Source organism: Podarcis filfolensis, assembly GCF_964270895.1.
Source record: "Podarcis filfolensis genome assembly, chromosome: 17".
Lineage (NCBI taxonomy): Eukaryota > Metazoa > Chordata > Lepidosauria > Squamata > Lacertidae > Podarcis > Podarcis filfolensis.
Window position 1 is genome coordinate 7,417,924 of NC_139621.1, and position 18,285 is coordinate 7,436,208.

The window sequence follows — 18,285 nt, forward strand, 5'->3', positions numbered from 1 at the left end:
GACGGGCGCCGTCGCGCGGTGTCGTGCTCGCGACGGAGCCGTAAAGCAAGCCGGGGCTTGACGGGCTAGTCGCGGAAAGAAGCCGGAAGTGCGTGTGGCGAGAGCGAGAAGGGGTGGCCCCCAACTTTTGCGTGCGGTGTCGGGGGCGGAGGAGCTTCGAGGGGCGAGGGGCCGGGCAGCGGCCCTTGCCACTCTCTGGTTAGCGGCGCAGCCTTCCAAGTCCCTTCGCATGCGCGATCCGGTTATCCTCACAACAGTCCCGTAAGGTAGGCCAGCATTATTGTTTTTACGAAGAGAAGCGGCGGGAGAAACATGAACCGGTGATGTTTTATCTGCAAGCCGCCTTGAGACCCTGGTCAGGGGAAAAGGTGGGGTAAAAATAAATAAGTATAGAATGATAACAATCATGTCCAGATTTATAATTTTGGTTGTCACCCTGTGCATGTTAATGTTAATAATAATAATAATAATAATAATAATAATAATAATAATAATAATAATAATAAATAATTTATTTATACCCCGCCCATCTGGCTGGGTTTCCCCAGCCACTCTGGGCGGCTTCCAACAAAACACTAAAATACAATAACCTATTAAACATTAAAAGCTTCCCTAAACAGGGCTGCCTTTAGATGTCTTATAAAAGTTTGGTAGTTATTTTTTTACCCAAGAATAAGTCCCATGGAACACATTGTCCAACATCCCCCCACCGCCCCCGATGAGTTTTATGGAGTGCTCTAATTAAAAATCTCTCCTTAAGCAAGCCACTGTCTTCCACCTTCAGTGGGATTACAGTACTGTTGTAATCATATAAACTTAATGCATTGTGAATTGTTTTGAAGACTCGAAAGCATATTTTTTTAATGTGGACACATTTTTTTTTAAAAAAACAGACTCAAAAGTACTACAGTGGTACCTTGGTTTAAGAACAGCTTAGTTTATGAACAACTTGGATTAAGAACGCTGCAAACCCAGAAGTAGGTGTTTTGGTTTGCAAACCTTGCCTTGGAATAAGAACATGTTTCACTTCCTGTTGAATGTGTTCCATTTGTAAATTGAGTCCCCCCGCTGCTATGGGAAAAACACGCCTTGGTTTAAGAATGCTTTGGTTTAAGAAAGGACTTCCAGAACAGATTAAGTTCATAAACCAAGGTACCACTGTATACATATTCATTCTAGACATTGTTAAGATTAATGGCAGGGATGGTGAGGCTTTCTCCTAAGAGTGAAAGAAGGGGAGGGAAAGTATGTGGGGTTATTGTTGTGTTTGTTATTATGTTGTTTGTATTTTTATTCTGTAAACCACCCTATGATCCTCGGATGAAGAGTGGTATATAAATCAGTCAATCAAACAAACAAACAAATAATAAAACTGGCTGGCTAGGAGTTGGAGTGATGTGGGCAAACAGATACGATAGGCGTGGTAGTATAGGCATTTGAGGCGAATAAGATACGTACTGGAAAGCAGTGGCCGTGGGCTTAGTAGCCTGATGTTATGTGCATTAGCTTGGCAGTAAATCCTATTGAGGCTTATTCCCAGTGATTTCAGCCATACTGAAGTCAAGGTATGTGATTAGTGTTGCCACTGCAATGAGCTTCAGGATTTGTTTGCAAGTAAGCACACATAGGATTGGGCTGCGTGGCACCAGACAGAAGAGAAAAACAGAGGAGGCATGGTGGCACATATTTCACGACTTAGTGTCACATATCGCATGTTGTGTGCAATATTAATGGAACACTCTTGTGGTTTTCCGGAAGCGCTTTGGGAAAGCAGTGGGGGCTGGGCAACCATCAGCAGAAGAGGGAGATAATGCGGATAACTGGAATGAGGGAAACAGGGACAACTTCTGACTGATCCCATTAAAATACCCAGCTCCATCTGGCCTGATGCTGTCTTGCACTGACTGAGAACAGAACAAAGAGAAATGAACAGGAACAGGAAGCCACCTTCAGGAGGCAAAGGCGCTGCCACACCTAGACAGGTAAGTTGCTATCCTCTTTTTCTGTGGTGTGATCTGTCTTAGGTGCTCTTTCTTGAAAGCACCTTGTTTTAGGCTGTGCAGGTATCTGCTCCAAGATGCTGCTTTCACATCTTGAGCACTATGAAATAACAATATGTACACACAACAGGTCCTCTCCTTCCACTCTTGTTTTATGCCTGTAGTGTGTAATTCTTCTGCCACAGGAAATCTTGTTTTGTAGCAATATACCGTATTTTTTGCTCTATAAGACGCACCCGACCATAAGACGCACCTAGTTTTTAGAGGAGGAAAACAAGAAAAAAAAATTCTGAATCAAATGTTGTACTAAACTATTTAATAAAGTTTCATCAGGATACCCTGAACCTTGAAGTTACTTATATCACCCCCCCACCCCACCCCACCCCACACACATCCAAGACTGGTTAATAAATAGTAAACAGCTGCCAATTCCACTACCCCTTAGCTCAGAAGAAGGACACTCTGGGAGCCAGGATGGGAACAGATTAATTGAGCTGCCTTTTAAAAAACTCGGCTCCTTTCTTGGGCACACATGCTTATGTTGCAGAAAGACTCTTGTAGTCTTTCTGTTTCTAGTTGCCCATACCAGCTTAAGCCTATTGTAAGCCTCACTATTCCCGATGCATGCATGGAGGGGGCCGGCCCTCCCCAAAGAGGCAAATCTGCAAATAGCATAACTTTTTCAGGTTGTACAACCTGTGAAGCTAACAGTCAATCTAACTGGGTTAAAAACACAACTTTATTTACCTTTTTAAAATAAAAGGATAGACTCTAATAAAGAAGTTTGATAATGTTTTTAAAAGTATTATATATGACTCTATCATAAGCATAAATGTCTCTAACAAATGTTAACTTACTGGGTTGCCAAATGCACAATTTGGCCCTAGTGCTTCTACTTTTTAGGGTTTCCAGCTTACTGAAACCATGTTTAAAGATACAAGATGCATTTTAATTTTAACAGTATCATTAGATGCTGCACCAGTAAAAAATTGGCACGGTTGTGACCCAGCTGTGTTGTGGTTAGAGGGCAGAGTGAGAAGTGGGAGAGAATGTGTGATGAGACTTCTTCACTGCTTTGTAAACTGGTGGTAGGTGTGGCAGAGCAACAAGTTCGTTCATAGTCTGCTTGCGAGAGGAATTATTGTGCAAAATGCTTCCTTGTTCTGGAGCTGTTTTCCAAGATGTTAATGTGGGTGTGACTTGGGTGTGTTCTGAGTTTAGTCCACCCTTTTAGATTCCAGTAGGCAGAGCAAAGCAGCATAATGTAGGGCAATTATATTTCAGTGTAGTCTCGCTGTTGAAAATCCTTCACGTATGTGACAGTGGCATAGCATTCCTTAGCAAATAGAGAAACCTCTGAAGGCTGTTTCCTCAGCTGGTGGATTAATAAGGGCTGAGCAAATAGGCCCTAGTGGAAGGGAACAAGCACTTGCCTAGGGCATCAGGCTCCTGTGCAACAAGTAAAAATTGTGATGCTATGAAAGTTCAGTTAATAGATCAAGTACAACATTAGGACAATTTAAATGTTAGAAACGCCCCCAATAATATGGTAGCCAGTAGAGTAGCATCAATTCTGATAGTAAAAACAACATACAATTCTGTCGGTAGACTCATAACGTCATTTATGTTCCCCTGAGAACTAGTACTTTAGTTGCAACCAGTATCCATACAATATGCACACATATTATTGCTTAATAATATTTAAGGCAGAAGTCTCTGTTCTTTTTCGCCCTATAGGACGCACTTTTTCCCCTCCAAAAATGAAGGGGAAATGTGTGTGCGTCCTATGGGGCGAATGCAGGCTTTCGCTGAAGCCTGGAGAGCGAGAGGGGTCGGTGCGCACCGACCCCTCTCACTCTCCAGGCTTCAGGAAGCTATCTGCAAGCCTAGGGAGCCCGGCGGGAACTCCCGCGCTCCGGGCTGGGCTGGCTTCAATCGGCAGAGGGATGGAGAGCGGCAGATGTTGAGGAGGCGTTTGCAGCTGCCTCCTTTCCTCCCTTCCTTTCCAGCTTCGTCTTTCCTCCCTCGCCTCCGTTTTTCCTGCAGCCGGCGGCGCTGCCTTCGGAGCGCAGGGCTCCCCCGTCGCCGCGGAACCTTGCACCGGATTGGGAAGCTAATCGGCTAGCGCGGCGCTGCGGCTGCTCTTCTTCAATGGGGGATACCGGCAAGCAGCCGGCCGAAGCTCCCTCTCCGCCCTGCTGCCCCAGGAAACGGGGCGCCGCTGCGCAACGAGGCGAGGGCGCGCCGTCGGGGAGCTCCCCACTGAAGAAGCCGTGCAGGGAGCGGGAGCCTCATTGGTATCTTTGGCTCCGCAGCGTACCCCGGGCTTTGGGCACATGTCCGCAAGCCTTGGGAGCCCGCAGCCTGCAGCCCGAAACCCTGGGGGGGGGGAATAATTTTTTTTTCTTTATGCCCCCCCCCAAAAAAAACTAGGTGTGCCCTATGGGCCGGTGCGCCCTAAAGGGCGAAAAATTCGGTAGTTAAAGGAATCTGTATTTTTCAGAAATGCTAAAGGGGTTGTAAAACACATATCCTATTTGAGGTGAGCTTCAGAAGCACCCACACACATCCCTGTATTGTATCCAAGCTTGACATAATTTCTCTGGCATCTCTAGATCTAACTTGCACATTATTCAGGCAGGTTTGTGTGGTTACTTCTGTGGTTATGAAGGAACACTACTCTTGTTACAGAGAAATGAAACTCTAAGCCATTGGGACAAGACTTCATCTCACGTTCCATCTATTGCCATTCAATACCCTGCTGCAGGGTTATACACGCAGGCAATATCTTACCAGAAAGGCAGTTTGTCTGCCATTATTAGTCTTCTCTGTAACTCACAGATAAAGGAGGCATAACATATAGAATAAGAGAACAGGAAGAACATACGTTTAAAGAAGATCAGAAAACATTTATTGAATATATGGAAAATAATTCAGTGTACAGCCAAAAACGCTGTCAGCATTAAGATAAATTCAACAGTGTAAATAAGTTTTGATGGATGCAATAATGGAAAACAGATTGGTACAGTTTTTGTAAAATATGCGAGGATATAAGATATGTAAAATGAACCATGGAAAGAAAGAAGGGAAGAAATTGATATCTTAAGTATGTAAAATGTTTATTTGAAATTGTAAAACAGAAAATTTAATAAAAATTATATTTTTAAAAAAACCTAAAGTGTGTATGTACACCTGGGGGGTGTGGGGGATAAAGGAGGCATATCCTGTTGGGAATGCTGCAGGGAATGCCTGGGCAGTGATGAGGCACAACGTGAATGAAGAATGTGCCCCAGAAAGCTCTGCAAGATGCAAGGAATCTGTGGCTGGTGCTCAGGGGTTTCTTGGCAGACAAATCAATGTTGTGAGAGTTCCCACATGGCATTAAGTTTGAAAAATGCTGCACGGGGTCGTATCCTATTGTGGCTATCATTGATATTTCATAAGAAAAGGAAAGAATTAGAACGTAATGAATATTTGTTTCTTTTTTGTTTGTTTTTTTTTAAAATCAAAGGAACAGTCACCAAAATCAAAAACACACAAGCTATATACATACGTACCTCTGCCCAATGTTTCAGCTGAAAAGGTTCCCGGAGTGGCTTACATATACAGTGGTACCGCTGTTTAAGAACAGTCCAGTTTAAGAACAATTTGGTTTAGAAACTCCAGAAAACCGGAAGTAGTGTCCCGGTTTGCGAACTGTACCTCGGTCTAAGAACGGCATCCGAATGGTGGAAGGACACCGGTGGCGGGAGGCCTCATTAAGGAAAGCATGCCTCGGTTTAAGAATGGTTTTGGTTTAAGAACGGACTTCTGGAACGGATTAAGTTCGTAAACCGAGGTACCACTGTAATCAATTTTAAAAGACAATCCAAAAAACAAAAGGAAAAAGGCTGAGGAAAATTGTCTTCCCCAGCTTGGATGGAGGCTAATGCTGGTACTTAAACATGTACACAAGCAGTGTGTCTGCTAATACAGTCATTAGTTTACAGCAAAAACAACAACAATTTATTCATCCCCAGCCACTCTGGGCGGCTCCCAACAGAATATTAAAAACACGATAAAAGATCAAACATTAAAAACTTCCCTAAACAGAGCTGCTTTCAGTTGTCTTCTAAAAGTCAGATAGCTGTTTATTTCCTTGACATCTGATGGGAGGGCGTTCCACAGGGCGGGCACCACTACCGAGAAGGCCCTCTAAGATCAGTATCAACAAATACTATCCATAAAGCATGAACATCACAAAGTAAGTCTACAGCACTCTTCATGACAAAGTTGTACCTCATTTCCTGTAGATGGGTTTGCTGTTGGATTTTTCACCCGAAGGCTTGATGGCCAGTGATGGGGAGGATGATCACGAACTGGAGGCTGAATTCCTGGCCATTGTTGGAGGCCAGCCAGATCCAAAACGGAAACCAAATGGAAAAAGTAAGTGGCTGCCAGGCCCTTGTAGTGTTGCCTGTTGCTTAAGAAAGTGACTTGAGCACTATGGAGTGTGTGTGTGTGTCTGTGTGTATGGGGTGCATCTTGAGCCCATGGGACCTTTCCAGATTCCAAGACACAATCTGTCACCCAACTCTGCAATAAAGGGGGAAGCTGCCTATAACATGTCCTTCCCTTCCTCTTTATCTCTGTGCTTTCTTTGAACTCTTGAAATATCCTGAATTTCCCATCCCTCCTATTGGATATTATAGACGGCTCTTCAGGCTGCACAAATTTCCCACTCAGCCCCCACCCTTATGCTGCTGAGCAGTGATTGTTTTAGGCTACAGTACTAGGAACTTTGTACTACTTTCTTGGGGCAACTGTCAAGAAGAGTGGGCCACCTGCTACTTCAATGGCAATGCCACAGTTCGCCTTAGGCTTGGCTGCCACTGGCTTTGACCTCTCCCCACATCAGCATGGACCCCAGTCATGCATCTTGGGGCCTCACAGCAAGTGAGGGCACCCCTTCTTACCCACCCCCCATTCACACTCTACTCGTAGCCTTGCCAAAGGCCTCCTTTACCATTTTGAAGCAAAGCCGGTAGACACGTCCAACTACTCCCAAGTGCTTGATGAAAGAATCTATTGAAGACTTGCAAGTTTCAAAGAACTAGAATCTTTCCCTCTGAGTACTCCTTTTCCTGGTCTTCTGATGGCTCTGTTGTTGTTTATTTAATTATTATTTTTCTCCGCTAAGCATTTGCAGTTGTTTCAAAACCTGTTCTGAAATCCCTTTTGGACCAATCTTGAGTAGATTTTGTGACATGTGATAACGGCCTGTTGTTTGCTTTTTCTTTCTAGCTCCTTTGCCAATGGAAGCTATTGAAAGAATGGCCGCTTTTTGCATGAAGGACCTCGACGAAGAGGATGGGGTAGAAGAGGAAGATTTGGAAGATGACGACGAACTCTTGGTAAAAATTTCCTTGGAGCCTCGTAGGGTACTGTGGGGAGGAGGTGGTTGGAGACTGACAGTGGTATTACGTGGATAGAGAAGGGAATTGCCAAAGTGGCGAAGCAGAGGCAGGCTAAGACGGATCCTCTGAGAAGAAGGAGAAAGCCTGCTAAATAGAGAACAGGAGGTTGTTCTGGGCACGTGGAGGAGAATAATAGAAAGCATATAGGCATTAATGAGAGAGGAGACAAAAGTGGCTTGTGGGTGCAGGAAAGACAGTTTCAGTTGGTATTATGGATCGGAAGTAAAGGGGTCGATTGGATGTTCTGGGAAAGATGTGCGGGAGAGGAACTAGGGATGGTACCAGGGCCGTCTTTAGCAGAAGCGGCGCCGGGTGGCAAATATCCGCCCAGCGCCCCCAAATTACCACGGATAGTGTTGGGGTGGCTGTAGCTGCACACTGCCAGTCATGGGGGGGTGCAACTCTTCCCCCGCTGTTGTGGGAGAGCGATCCCCGCAGAGGCCTGGGAGGGAAGTTGCACCCCTCCCAAGCCTCTGTAGGAGGAGAGCACAGCTTCCCTCCCAAGCCTTCTTGAGAGGAGAGTGATCCCTGCAGAGGCTTGGGAGGGAAGCTGCACCCCCCCAGCCTTATGGTTGGCGGGGCGCAGCTGGCGGGCGTGCAGGGAAAGGGGAGGCCGCCAGCAAAGCCGCGCAGCTCCCCCACTCGGGCACCGCTGAGAGGCCGGCGCCCTGGCGCGATTCTCCACTAAGCCCTATGAGAAAGATGGCTGTGGATGGTACAGTTCAGGGTGAATGGAAAGGGAAAGATGGGGGCAGATAAAGCCTTGCTTCAGATTTTGTCAGTCTTTCCTTGAAGACTACAAAATTTGAATGTATTCGCAATATTGTTCTCTTCTGTGTAGGCTGAACTCAATGAAGTCCTTGAGGAAGATGCTGAAACCAAGGATGCTCCAACACTTTCTCCTGCTCCTGTTAAGGTGCGAACCTCCCTTCCAGCTTGGGTTTCTTCCTCTTTTCTTCTTGTTGGGCACTTTTTAAATTGCAGATGAAACCGATGTTGAAGAATTTCGTTCTTTTCCTTGGACTTGTTAGCACTAGTTGATAACCCACAGGCCAGTAGCCAATTTTGCAGTCTTGCTTGTAAATACAAGGGAGCAGTAAGTAGGACTTACAGCTCTCATGTATCTCATAAAACAAAAAAACTCTTTCAAGATTGCTAAGAACGTGTGTAGTAGCTAAGGGGAAGAGCTGTAATCTGGAGAGTCTCCTGTTCAAATGTTGCTTTAGTCATGAACCTGCTGGTTGGTCTTCACACTAAGGGAGTGGGGGGAGGGAGCTAACCTGTGGCCCCCCAGAAGTTAATGGACTGCAACTCCTATATTTCATTTTTTAATGCAATTTATTAATTTTATAATAACCACACACAAAAATCAAACCATAATTTTTAGCTCATCTGTATATACAAACCACAACATCACCATACCTTTGATTTCCCTCCACTCCCCTTCTTGGTTCCATCGTTTTCTTTTTATTCATGCACGTCCATAAAGCCTTTTATTCCTGACAGTCCAATTTTAAACCCTTATTCATCTTATTACAAGTGACTTTTAAAAGTTCAATTCATGTAGAAATCTGTACACAAAACTTTTAAAAATTGCTTTTAAAAGTTCAATTCATGTAGAAATCTGTACACAAAACTTTTAAAAATTGCATTAAACATTTCCCTTTTTAAAAATCAAAGTCCTTTCTTTCTTGGGTTTCAAATTACCTAATTTGTCCTGCATAGTTCACTAATTTATTTTGCCAATCTTCTTTATCTTCTTTGGCGGTGGCTTCTTCCTTCTGTGGGGGGTGGGCACAATTCCTCTATTTCCTGACCATTTGCCATGATGACTGAGGCTGATGGGAGTTGGGACCACAGGATAGACTCTTCAGCCTCCAGCTGTAATAGGGGAATAGCAACAGTGTTCTACACCACAGGGCAGTTGCTGTAACGCTTAATGACATAGCGTGCATGTGTGTGAAGTGCTTTGGGCTTCTCTGCAGCAGGAGTGGGCCCCCTTTTTAAACGAAAGGGAGGGCTGCATTTGCTTCTGGGCAACCTTCCCACAGCCACATGCTAGTGATGGGCAGGGACAGAGGCAAAAGCGGGCATGGCAACAAAGGTACAGTGGTGCCCCACAAGATGAATGCCTCGCTAAACGAAAAACCCGCAAGACGAAAGGGTTTTCTGATTTTTTAGCGGCTTCGCAAGACGAATTTCCCTATGGGCTTGCTTCGCAAGACGAAAGCCCATAGGGAAATCTCCGGGGACAGCGGGGAAGCACAGCGCACCTTCTCCTCTGTTCCCGGACCTGTCCTGAAGGCTTGCGGTGGGAGGAAGGTTTTCCTCCCCACCGCCAACATTCAGAAGGCTGTTCTGAAGGCTGGCGGTGGGAAGAAAAGCCCTTCTCCCCCGCCAGCCTTCAGAAGAGTTCCCGCAGGGCTGCCTAGGCTGCGCATAGCAGCCTGCTGCCCCGCGCGAGGGGCGCTCTGCTTCAGAGCGCCCCTCACGCCGGGCAGACATCCGCAGCTTGGGGAGCCCTGCAGGAGTTCCCCGCAGGGCTCTCCAAGCTGCGGATAGCAGCCTGCTGCCCCTATCCGCAGCTTGCGGATAGCAGCCTGCTACCCCTATCCGCAGCTTGGAGAGCCCTGCGGGGAACTCCTGCAGGGCTCCCCAAGCTGCGAATGTCTGCCCCGCGCGAGGGGCGCTCTGCTTAAGAGACACTTAGGGTGCAATACGGGGCCAGTGAAGAGGGTGGTGCTAATAATAATAATTTAATAATTTATTAAATAATAACCAATAACTAACAGAGAGAGCTTTAGGGAGTCCAAATCCTTAAAACAGCCCCATATAGTAGGTCCATAGTAATAATTAAGGCTTAGGATGATAGCAAGAGAGTGCAGCTTGGACAATGAAGCAATGACTTCTGTTTTTCATACTGAGAGTATGCTCTTTTTTCCCTTCTATAAAATGATCTTGCACCAGCTGCATTATAGTACACAGACAGGTGGGTGTTTCTGCAGGGGAGTGGAGAGACAAGGCCACTTACTTCCTTGCCCAACGTCTGGAACTGTTGGGGCGGGGGGGGGGCATGGCGTCAGATGTGCAATGTCTTCTACAGATCAGCAGTGGACAAATGTGGGGATTGGATTTGTTTTTTTCCCTGGGAAAAAATGGTCTGTTTCGTGCTTTCCCAGACAAATAATACCCCTGCTGATTCCAGCAGCACGGAATCCATTTTGCTAGAAAGACTGGCCATGTACAAAGCTGCAGCTGCTAACGCAAAGCAAGCCAACGAAAGCTCCAAAGTGCGCCGCTATGAAAGGGGGATCAAGGTAAGCCACCAGATATTCACTGAAATATAATTTTGAAATTTGGCAATCTGATCTTCTAGGTTTTGTATGAAAAACTATCAGAAATTGAATTTTTAAATACCGTATTTACTCAAGTCTAATGCGCACTGTTTTTGCCAAATGATGCTGCAAAAAAATGGGTGCACATCAGATTCAATGGAGCAGTAAAGGTACCCCTGACTGTTAGGTCCAGTCGCGAACGACTCTGGGGTTGCGCGCTCATCTCGCTCTATAGGCCGAGGGAGCCAGCGTTTGTACGCAGACAGCTTCCGGGTCATGTGGCCAGCATGACTAAGCCGCTTCTGGCGAAACAGAGCAGCACACGGAAACACCATTTACCTTCCCACCTTCCTACTTGCACTTTGACGTGCTTTTGAACTGCTAGGTGGGCAGGAGCTGGGAACGAACAACGGGAGCTCACCCCGTCACGGGGATTCGAACCACCAACCTTCTGATCGGCAAGCCCTAGGCTCTGTGGTTTAGACCACAGCGCCACCTGCGTCTCATGGAGCATTAGACTTGAGTAAATACGCACCTTGCTACCAGCTTCTAGCTGGCGGTGAGAAGCAGGCTCTCTCCCACCCATCAATGGAGAGGATTAAAGAGCTCTGCACCTTGTTGCCGGTTTGCGCTAGCATGTGAGAGGGGAGAGATGAAAGCAATCCCAGGGCTGCTCTTGATCTCTAAGCTACAGTAAGCCATTACATCTGCACTGGCCCTTACCATTAGGGTGTAAGGAAAGAGTTACAGCCTTGGCAAACGTAGGAGGCAGCAGTACCAAACATGAGGAGGTCTTGTGTCTGATTAGATGAGCAAGGATGTAAAAAAATTGGAAAGGTTTGAGCAAGAGTTTGAAGTATTGAAGGTAGGAGCAACAATGTGATGGATGTGAAGACTTAAGGAAGCCAGTGGGAATGTCTTTTAAATTTTTCTAAAGACACAGATGGAGGCCTCAGAGCGATGTGGGGAAATAATATTTTGGTATGTGTGAAATACATGGGTTTCTGGGTGGGAAAAGCCCTCTGGAGGCATTCTCAGCTTGTGTTTTAAGTTTCTGAAACGTGCATGTTACACTATATACATTCTTCCCTCAGACTCTGGAAAACTTGTTGACCTCTGCGAAGAAAGGCAAAAAGATTGACGAAGATGAAATTCCTCCACCAGTGTCTACAGGAAAGGTCACAAATTCCCAGCAGCAGGGCTCTCCTTTGGAGACAGCTCCAGCCTCACAGGTCTTCACCGCTTTGGATGAAACTACAACTGTTGCCAATCACCTTCCTCCAGAGTCAACTCCTGCAGCTCCTGAGCAACCACCTTCTCGAGCACTGCCTCTACCTGAACTATCCCCCAAGCTGCCACCACCAGTACTTCCAAAACCAAAGATTTCTCCACCTCCTACTGTGTCACTTAGATCCGCAGAGGCTCCACAAGAAAAATCTGCCACTGTGGCACCTTCCCCTTCTTTGGGTTAGTACTAAATGCAAATATGCAGCATAAAAAAGACCAAGATGTTTGAGAGATGTTTGATGGGTGATTGGGGTAGCTGTGGAAATCCAGCCAGATGGGTGGGGTATAAATTACTATTATTATTATTATTATTATTATTATTATTATTATTATTATTGCAAACATATTTCACCATGGGTTAAAGGAGGGGTTGCATAATTATTATTATTATTATTATTATTATTATTATTATTATTATTTATTGTTTATACCCCGCCCATCTGGCTGAGTTTCCCCAGCCACTGTGGGCGGCTTCCAACAAAATATTAAAATACAATAGTCTGTTAAACATTAAAAGCTTCCCTAAACAGGGCTGCCTTCAGACGTCTTCTAAAAGTCTGGAAGTATTTTTTTCTCTTTGACATCTGGAGGGAGGGCATTCCACAGGGCGGGTGCCACTACCAAGAAGGCCCTCTGCCTGGTTCCCTGTAAGTTGGCTTCTCGCAGCGAGGGAACTGCCAGAAGGCCCTCGGCACTGGACCTCAGTATCCGGGCAAAATGATGGGGTGCCTTCCAGGTGTTTGTTGGACTCCCAAGTCCCATCAGCATGGCCAGCAACCGGGATGATATGGGTTATAGTCTAGCAACATCTGGAGGGCTAGGGGGTCCCCACCTCTGGGTTAAAGCCATGTTTAGCCTTGACTTGTTTTTCAGAACTGTTTTTAGCCTGGTAGTCAAGTAGGTGTCACAAACAGGACCTAAACAGGGATCCCAGGTTCAAATTCTTACGGTGCTCATTGGATGGGTTTGGACACTCTACTGTCTTTCTTTCTTTTTTTAAACATAATTTTTATTAACAGGCCAATCATATCACATTATTTCAAATCACATTAAGTCTTTCAACCCACCTTTGATGTCAGAGAACTCAATAGGAATGGGCTTTGTGATTTCTAACAAGAAATCACAAACTGAATCAAAACCAACTGAAGTACTAGAGAAAATGGAAAAAGTTATTTTCTTTAAAAATATACAAATATCATGTAACTTTGGTTCTTTCTTTGCCCTGCCCCAATGAATAGGAGCTATCCTTTTTATTTTTCTTGCTCTAGCTAGCTGTGTTTTGGCTGGTACAATTTAGTTTCAGCACTTTAAAAAGTGGTGTCACCACTTCCAGTCGCTTTGGATTGGTTTGCGGGGGGGAGGGAGTGACATGAATGAAAAGAAAACCCTACACTAATATGTCATGGTTTAATGACTGTATTTCTTCTTTATGGCATTTGATGCTGTAACCAACCCCATGACAAGGTCAGGACAGAAATTTTACTTAGAGATACATTAATTAAAACCCTATTTAGACAACCTGTGCCCCAAACGTAATGGCAAGGATGCCAAGAGTCCTTCAGTTTGTTGCATGCACTCACATCACTTACATTTTGCCTTGTGTTTCTCTAACGGCTGATCCTCGTGGCAAGTTGCTTTTGAAACTGATGGGAACCTCAAGAGCAGTTTGTTTAATGCCATGTGGGATGGAGGACTGAAAAAGAATCTCACAGGGACACACAGCCCAAGTTGTTCTGTGGATCCCAGTCTTTCAGATCACTTTGACAGGGATGTGCAACAGCATGTTCTGCATCACTGTCTTGCTAGTGGTGATCTCTGTTAGCTGCTCCGGGAGCCTTTTTGACTACAGAACACACTTAAAATGCTTTGCAAAATCTGCTTCTCCTCAGATTCCAAAAGCTCCAGTACCCAGGTGCTGCTGCAAGCCAGACAGCGGGAATACAAGCTGGCTGCTCTGCGGGCTAAACAGGAAGGCAGCATTGAAATGGCTACTAAGTACTACCGCATAGCCAAGGTAAGTGCACTTCTACAGCAAGACAGAAGTCCTTTTTGCAAGAGGTCAGGAAAAACAGTGCTCCGTGGGGAGAATGATCGTCACCAAAGTTGCTATCTCTTTCTGCAGACCCTCGCAAGTGTCCCTATTTTCCAGGGACATCCCTGATTTAGAGAAGCTGTCCCGATTTCTGATTTGGTCCCAGAATGTCTGGCTTTTCCTTGGGATGTCCCTATTTTCATTGGAGAAATGTTGGAGGGTATGGAGTTATCTGACCATCTGAAGGCAATCCTGTAGAGGGAATTTATACAAGTAACTTTTATGTTAATGTTTTTCAGAGCCTTGACCCTCTTTTAGCATCTGTGGGTAAAGGAGAGGCGGTGGATCTCAGTCATCTGCCTCCACCTCCAGGTAAGAATAGTTGGCCGTTCCAAGTTGTGTCCCCTGTGCATGAGCTTTGGTTCTCTCCATATCATTTGCTACCAGACTTCCTTGTAGAGATATGGCACACCAGTTCTACTTCTAGTAAAAAGCAGGTAGAAGTGCATTGATTAATTCCATAATATGAAATAGCTAGCTAATCCAAAATGTAATCCCAGTTATATTTTATGAGTTGAAACTCTTGAATCAGATGTTTCCTGTCTTCCCAACCTGAAACACATGCCATTACAAAAATTCTAGAATAATCCTTGAGGGACAGTCACTCCTGATTCAGGTAACTTAACAAGACTTCTGGTAGTAATAATAATAATTTTATTTACAGTGGACGCTCGGGTTGCGAATGTGATCCATGCAGGATGCACGTTCTCAACCCACAGCGTTCGCAACCCATGTCTGCGCACGCATGGGTTGCAATTCGGCGCTTCTGCGCATGCGCGACCACCAAAACCCAGAAGTAACCCGAGGTATGACTGTATACCCTTCCCATCTGGCTAGATTTCCCCAACCACTCTGAGCTGCTTACGGTACATATAAAACATAATCAAACATCAAACATGAAAAGATGGCAAGGTGGTAAGACGGCAATGGCAACGGCCACCCCAGTTGAGCCCCCATTCAAGGTTACTAACACTCTCAGGTTAAAAGGGAAAGCTGATGCAGCCAGTACTGGCTTCACAGTCTTCAGGAAGCCAAATTCTTCCAAGGCTCCTCTCAGGCTGAAGCTTTGTGTACATTACCTAGGAGTGTCTCAATGAATTTAGTAGGACTTGTTTCTTAATAGACATGCATAGGAATAAGTTGTAAGTTCTTTATTTATACTATTCTACTCACAAAGCTAACACGAAGAGCTAAGGCATGTTGGTTGTCCTCCAGAATGGCCACGGCCTAGTCATATGAAGGGAGCTTGAGACTGTTTAAAAAGGATGGAATCTCATCTTTGTTTACGTTGGTGCAAAGTTACATCCCAGATCATTGGATGTTTTTGGCTAGGAGAGTGTACATCCTTGGTCTTGTCAGGAAGAAGATGGATTCCGCTTGTTCTAAATATTTGGTCTGCGTCTTAATCTTGTTACCTTTCTGTTTCTGGGGTGGGGCATTCAGACAAACGGGAAAGTCTTTGTATGGTGACTGCTCAGTGGTGAGACTTGCCCTTTCTTGTAGCCTGAGAAAGGGAGACAAAATCCCTGAGATTTGCTCACAGCTCAAGCCTATCCTGCCTTTGGATTGAATTATCCCCAAGGCGGCTTGCAATCGTCTGCAGTAATACTCACACTACTTGTACACAAACCACAACCCCTTGCTACTCAACAGCTCGTGGTCTCCTGGCTGACGGCAGGGGCCAGGGTGTGTTTCTCTTCTGCTCTGAACCCTCAGGGAAAAGTGCATTGGAGCAGGGGCATTGCAAACATTTGGTCTTAATAGCTCAGCACTCCATGGGTGTTTGGGGCAGGGTGGTGGTAGAATGCAACACAGAAGGGTTATATTGAAGAGCCCCTGCTGAAAGACTCATTGACTGCTGGTTTCAGTAGGGAAGGGCGCTGCCAGCCTATTGTGAATTGGCTTATTGTCATGCAACTGCTAGCTATTTTCCTTCCACAGATCAGCTGCCCAAGGAGATGTTGTCCCCAAGTGTTCCACAGTCGCCTGTAGCTACAGCAACAACACCTCTTGCACAGGCTGCAACCCCACTGGCTCCAGGAGTCTCAAGTGCAGGAGGTAGGAACCCAGTAAGGCTTTCTTGCTTCTAGTTGTCCTGAGAATATTGCTGCACTGTGCAGAGCCTGCAGCTCAGCTTCTTGTAGTATAGGCGTTCTGCATCTTTTTTTTCTTTGGGGCTTTGCTTGCTAGTTTTTCTGCAGGTGGAAAAAGTTCTCTTGGAGTGCAGCCTGTACCCTGTAGTAGGCCTGGCCTCTTATGTCACTTGCCTAGTTCTGCTGAGTTAATAGATCTGATTCCCTAGAATTGTATAGGACTTTGCATGATGAATTTGAGTATTTTTCCTGATCTGATTTAGCTTGTTTATTTTACTTTATTTAATAAAGCTTTAAAACTGAAACTGCCAAGTTTGTCTAGTATTTATTTGCAGCTGGCATCTGCTCACTGTTGCTAATGAACTTCTGAAAGGATTTTTTTTTTGGCAGAAAAATAGAAAACTGCAAAAAAACCAAAAACCTGCCTTGTATCATTGACCCCCCCCCCAAATTCAAAGAATAGTTTTCCTCAAGGCCATCTTTTTAACAAATATGTCATGTATGGAAACTGTTCAGTCTTAAGCATATTTTTGACAGACTGAAGATGATTGATAAGTGCTCTTACAAGTCTAATAAAGGATCCAGGAGACTTTTGATCTTGACCCAACATAGAAGTTTTAAGTGAACATAGTGTTTTTTGTCAAGTGTAGTGGTTTTCAATCTCCTTCCCCCTCCCCTGACCTTTAGAAAATTGCTTAGGGCCTCACAATGCCACCTAATAAAGTATTTTGGTTCCACAAGTGAACAAAAAACTGCAACTCATATTTTAACAGCCATAAGCTACTTTTCTAAGATGATAGTTGTGCTTCTGGTTTGATGATAAAGAAAAATAGTACCAGCATCATAATTAAAAACAGTGCTGTATAAGGGAAAATCATAGTCTTTCAGGTCAGGCCACTGTGAAGAACTTCTTTGACTGGTTAAATTTTAGGGGGAAATTAGAGTGTTGTATTTTGAAAAGCCAGTGCCTTGTCATTCTGGTTGATATATTTGGTCTTGGTAAAAATAAAGGCCCAGGTCCCTCTCAGGGGGAAAAAATCAGTCAGGTGCAGGGCCAGGTACAGATATTATGGGCTATTGTGCAGCATTTCAGGAGACCTTCTGAATGAAGCTTAGACCAGTTTGAGAACTTTGGTTCTAAAGAAGGCAAGATTTGTTTGGAGAGGAGTATGGCATATTGTCATTTTTGTCTGATCTTCAAAACAATGTCATAAATAAGAGGAAAAACCATTAATCTTTCCACCCATGCAGAAGGAGAAGCAGTAATTCCTATTCTAAACTCCCAGGAATATAAATTTAGCTAATCAGGCACTGACGTCAACTGCTTGGGATATTCTGCAGTTTCCTTCCTCAAGCAACATTTGTCCATGCATCTGCCTACGATGCTGAAGGGATAGGGTAAACTTTCAAGGCACTAACCTTGTTTTAAATAAGCCACCCACCCCTTCCTAGTCTCACTTTCTTGCATGCAAGAATGGACTGACATAGAATTGCCTGCTTTGTTTCCAGATGTGCCCCCGCCTCCTCGAGATATTATGGAGGCACTGCAGCAGAGGATGGACAGATACAAGACAGCAGCAGCCCAGGCAAAGAGCAAAGGAGATGACAGGAAGGCTAGGATGCACGAGCGAATTGTGAAGGTGAGGGACCTGCTTTCTTTACACTTTTGCTCGCTAGCTTTCCTGCTCAAATGTTATATAGCACAGATCTTGTGGCAGTACTTACGAGGAGCAAATAGAGAAAAAGCAGTTTGCTTCCTGCTGCAGCGTAAGTGGGCTCATGGTGGCTGGAATATGCTAATAAGTATTTTCCTCTTGCCGCCTAATGAACGGATACAGAATCGTGATGATTTTTGCAGAAAACCACAGTTTCCGGGTGTAGAAACTGAATTAAAATGTTGATTCTGATTATTTTGATATTTGGAAATTGTGATCAATATTGAGTGTTTGCATCACACATACCACTTGTGTAACTCTTTGGGGGAAATTACTGGCCCTGAGAAGTCCTCAAGGATCACCCCCA

General features: G+C 44.9%; 1 protein-coding gene across 1 annotated transcript in view; it reads left to right on the forward strand.

Moving 5' to 3' along the window:
* The first annotated feature begins 20 nt into the window (after positions 1-20).
* CC2D1A (coiled-coil and C2 domain containing 1A) overlaps positions 21-18,285 on the forward strand; it is a 49,042-nt gene continuing 30,777 nt past the window's right edge. Inside the window, exons 1-11 of the mRNA XM_083592996.1 lie at positions 21-266; positions 1,874-1,982; positions 6,293-6,425; positions 7,284-7,393; positions 8,298-8,372; positions 10,636-10,773; positions 11,886-12,258; positions 13,968-14,092; positions 14,410-14,482; positions 16,112-16,228; positions 17,773-17,903. Of these exons, the coding sequence (XP_083449122.1) occupies positions 1,926-1,982; positions 6,293-6,425; positions 7,284-7,393; positions 8,298-8,372; positions 10,636-10,773; positions 11,886-12,258; positions 13,968-14,092; positions 14,410-14,482; positions 16,112-16,228; positions 17,773-17,903 (1,332 nt within the window). The 5' untranslated portion in view covers positions 21-266; positions 1,874-1,925. The remainder of the gene's footprint in view (positions 267-1,873; positions 1,983-6,292; positions 6,426-7,283; positions 7,394-8,297; positions 8,373-10,635; positions 10,774-11,885; positions 12,259-13,967; positions 14,093-14,409; positions 14,483-16,111; positions 16,229-17,772; positions 17,904-18,285) is intronic.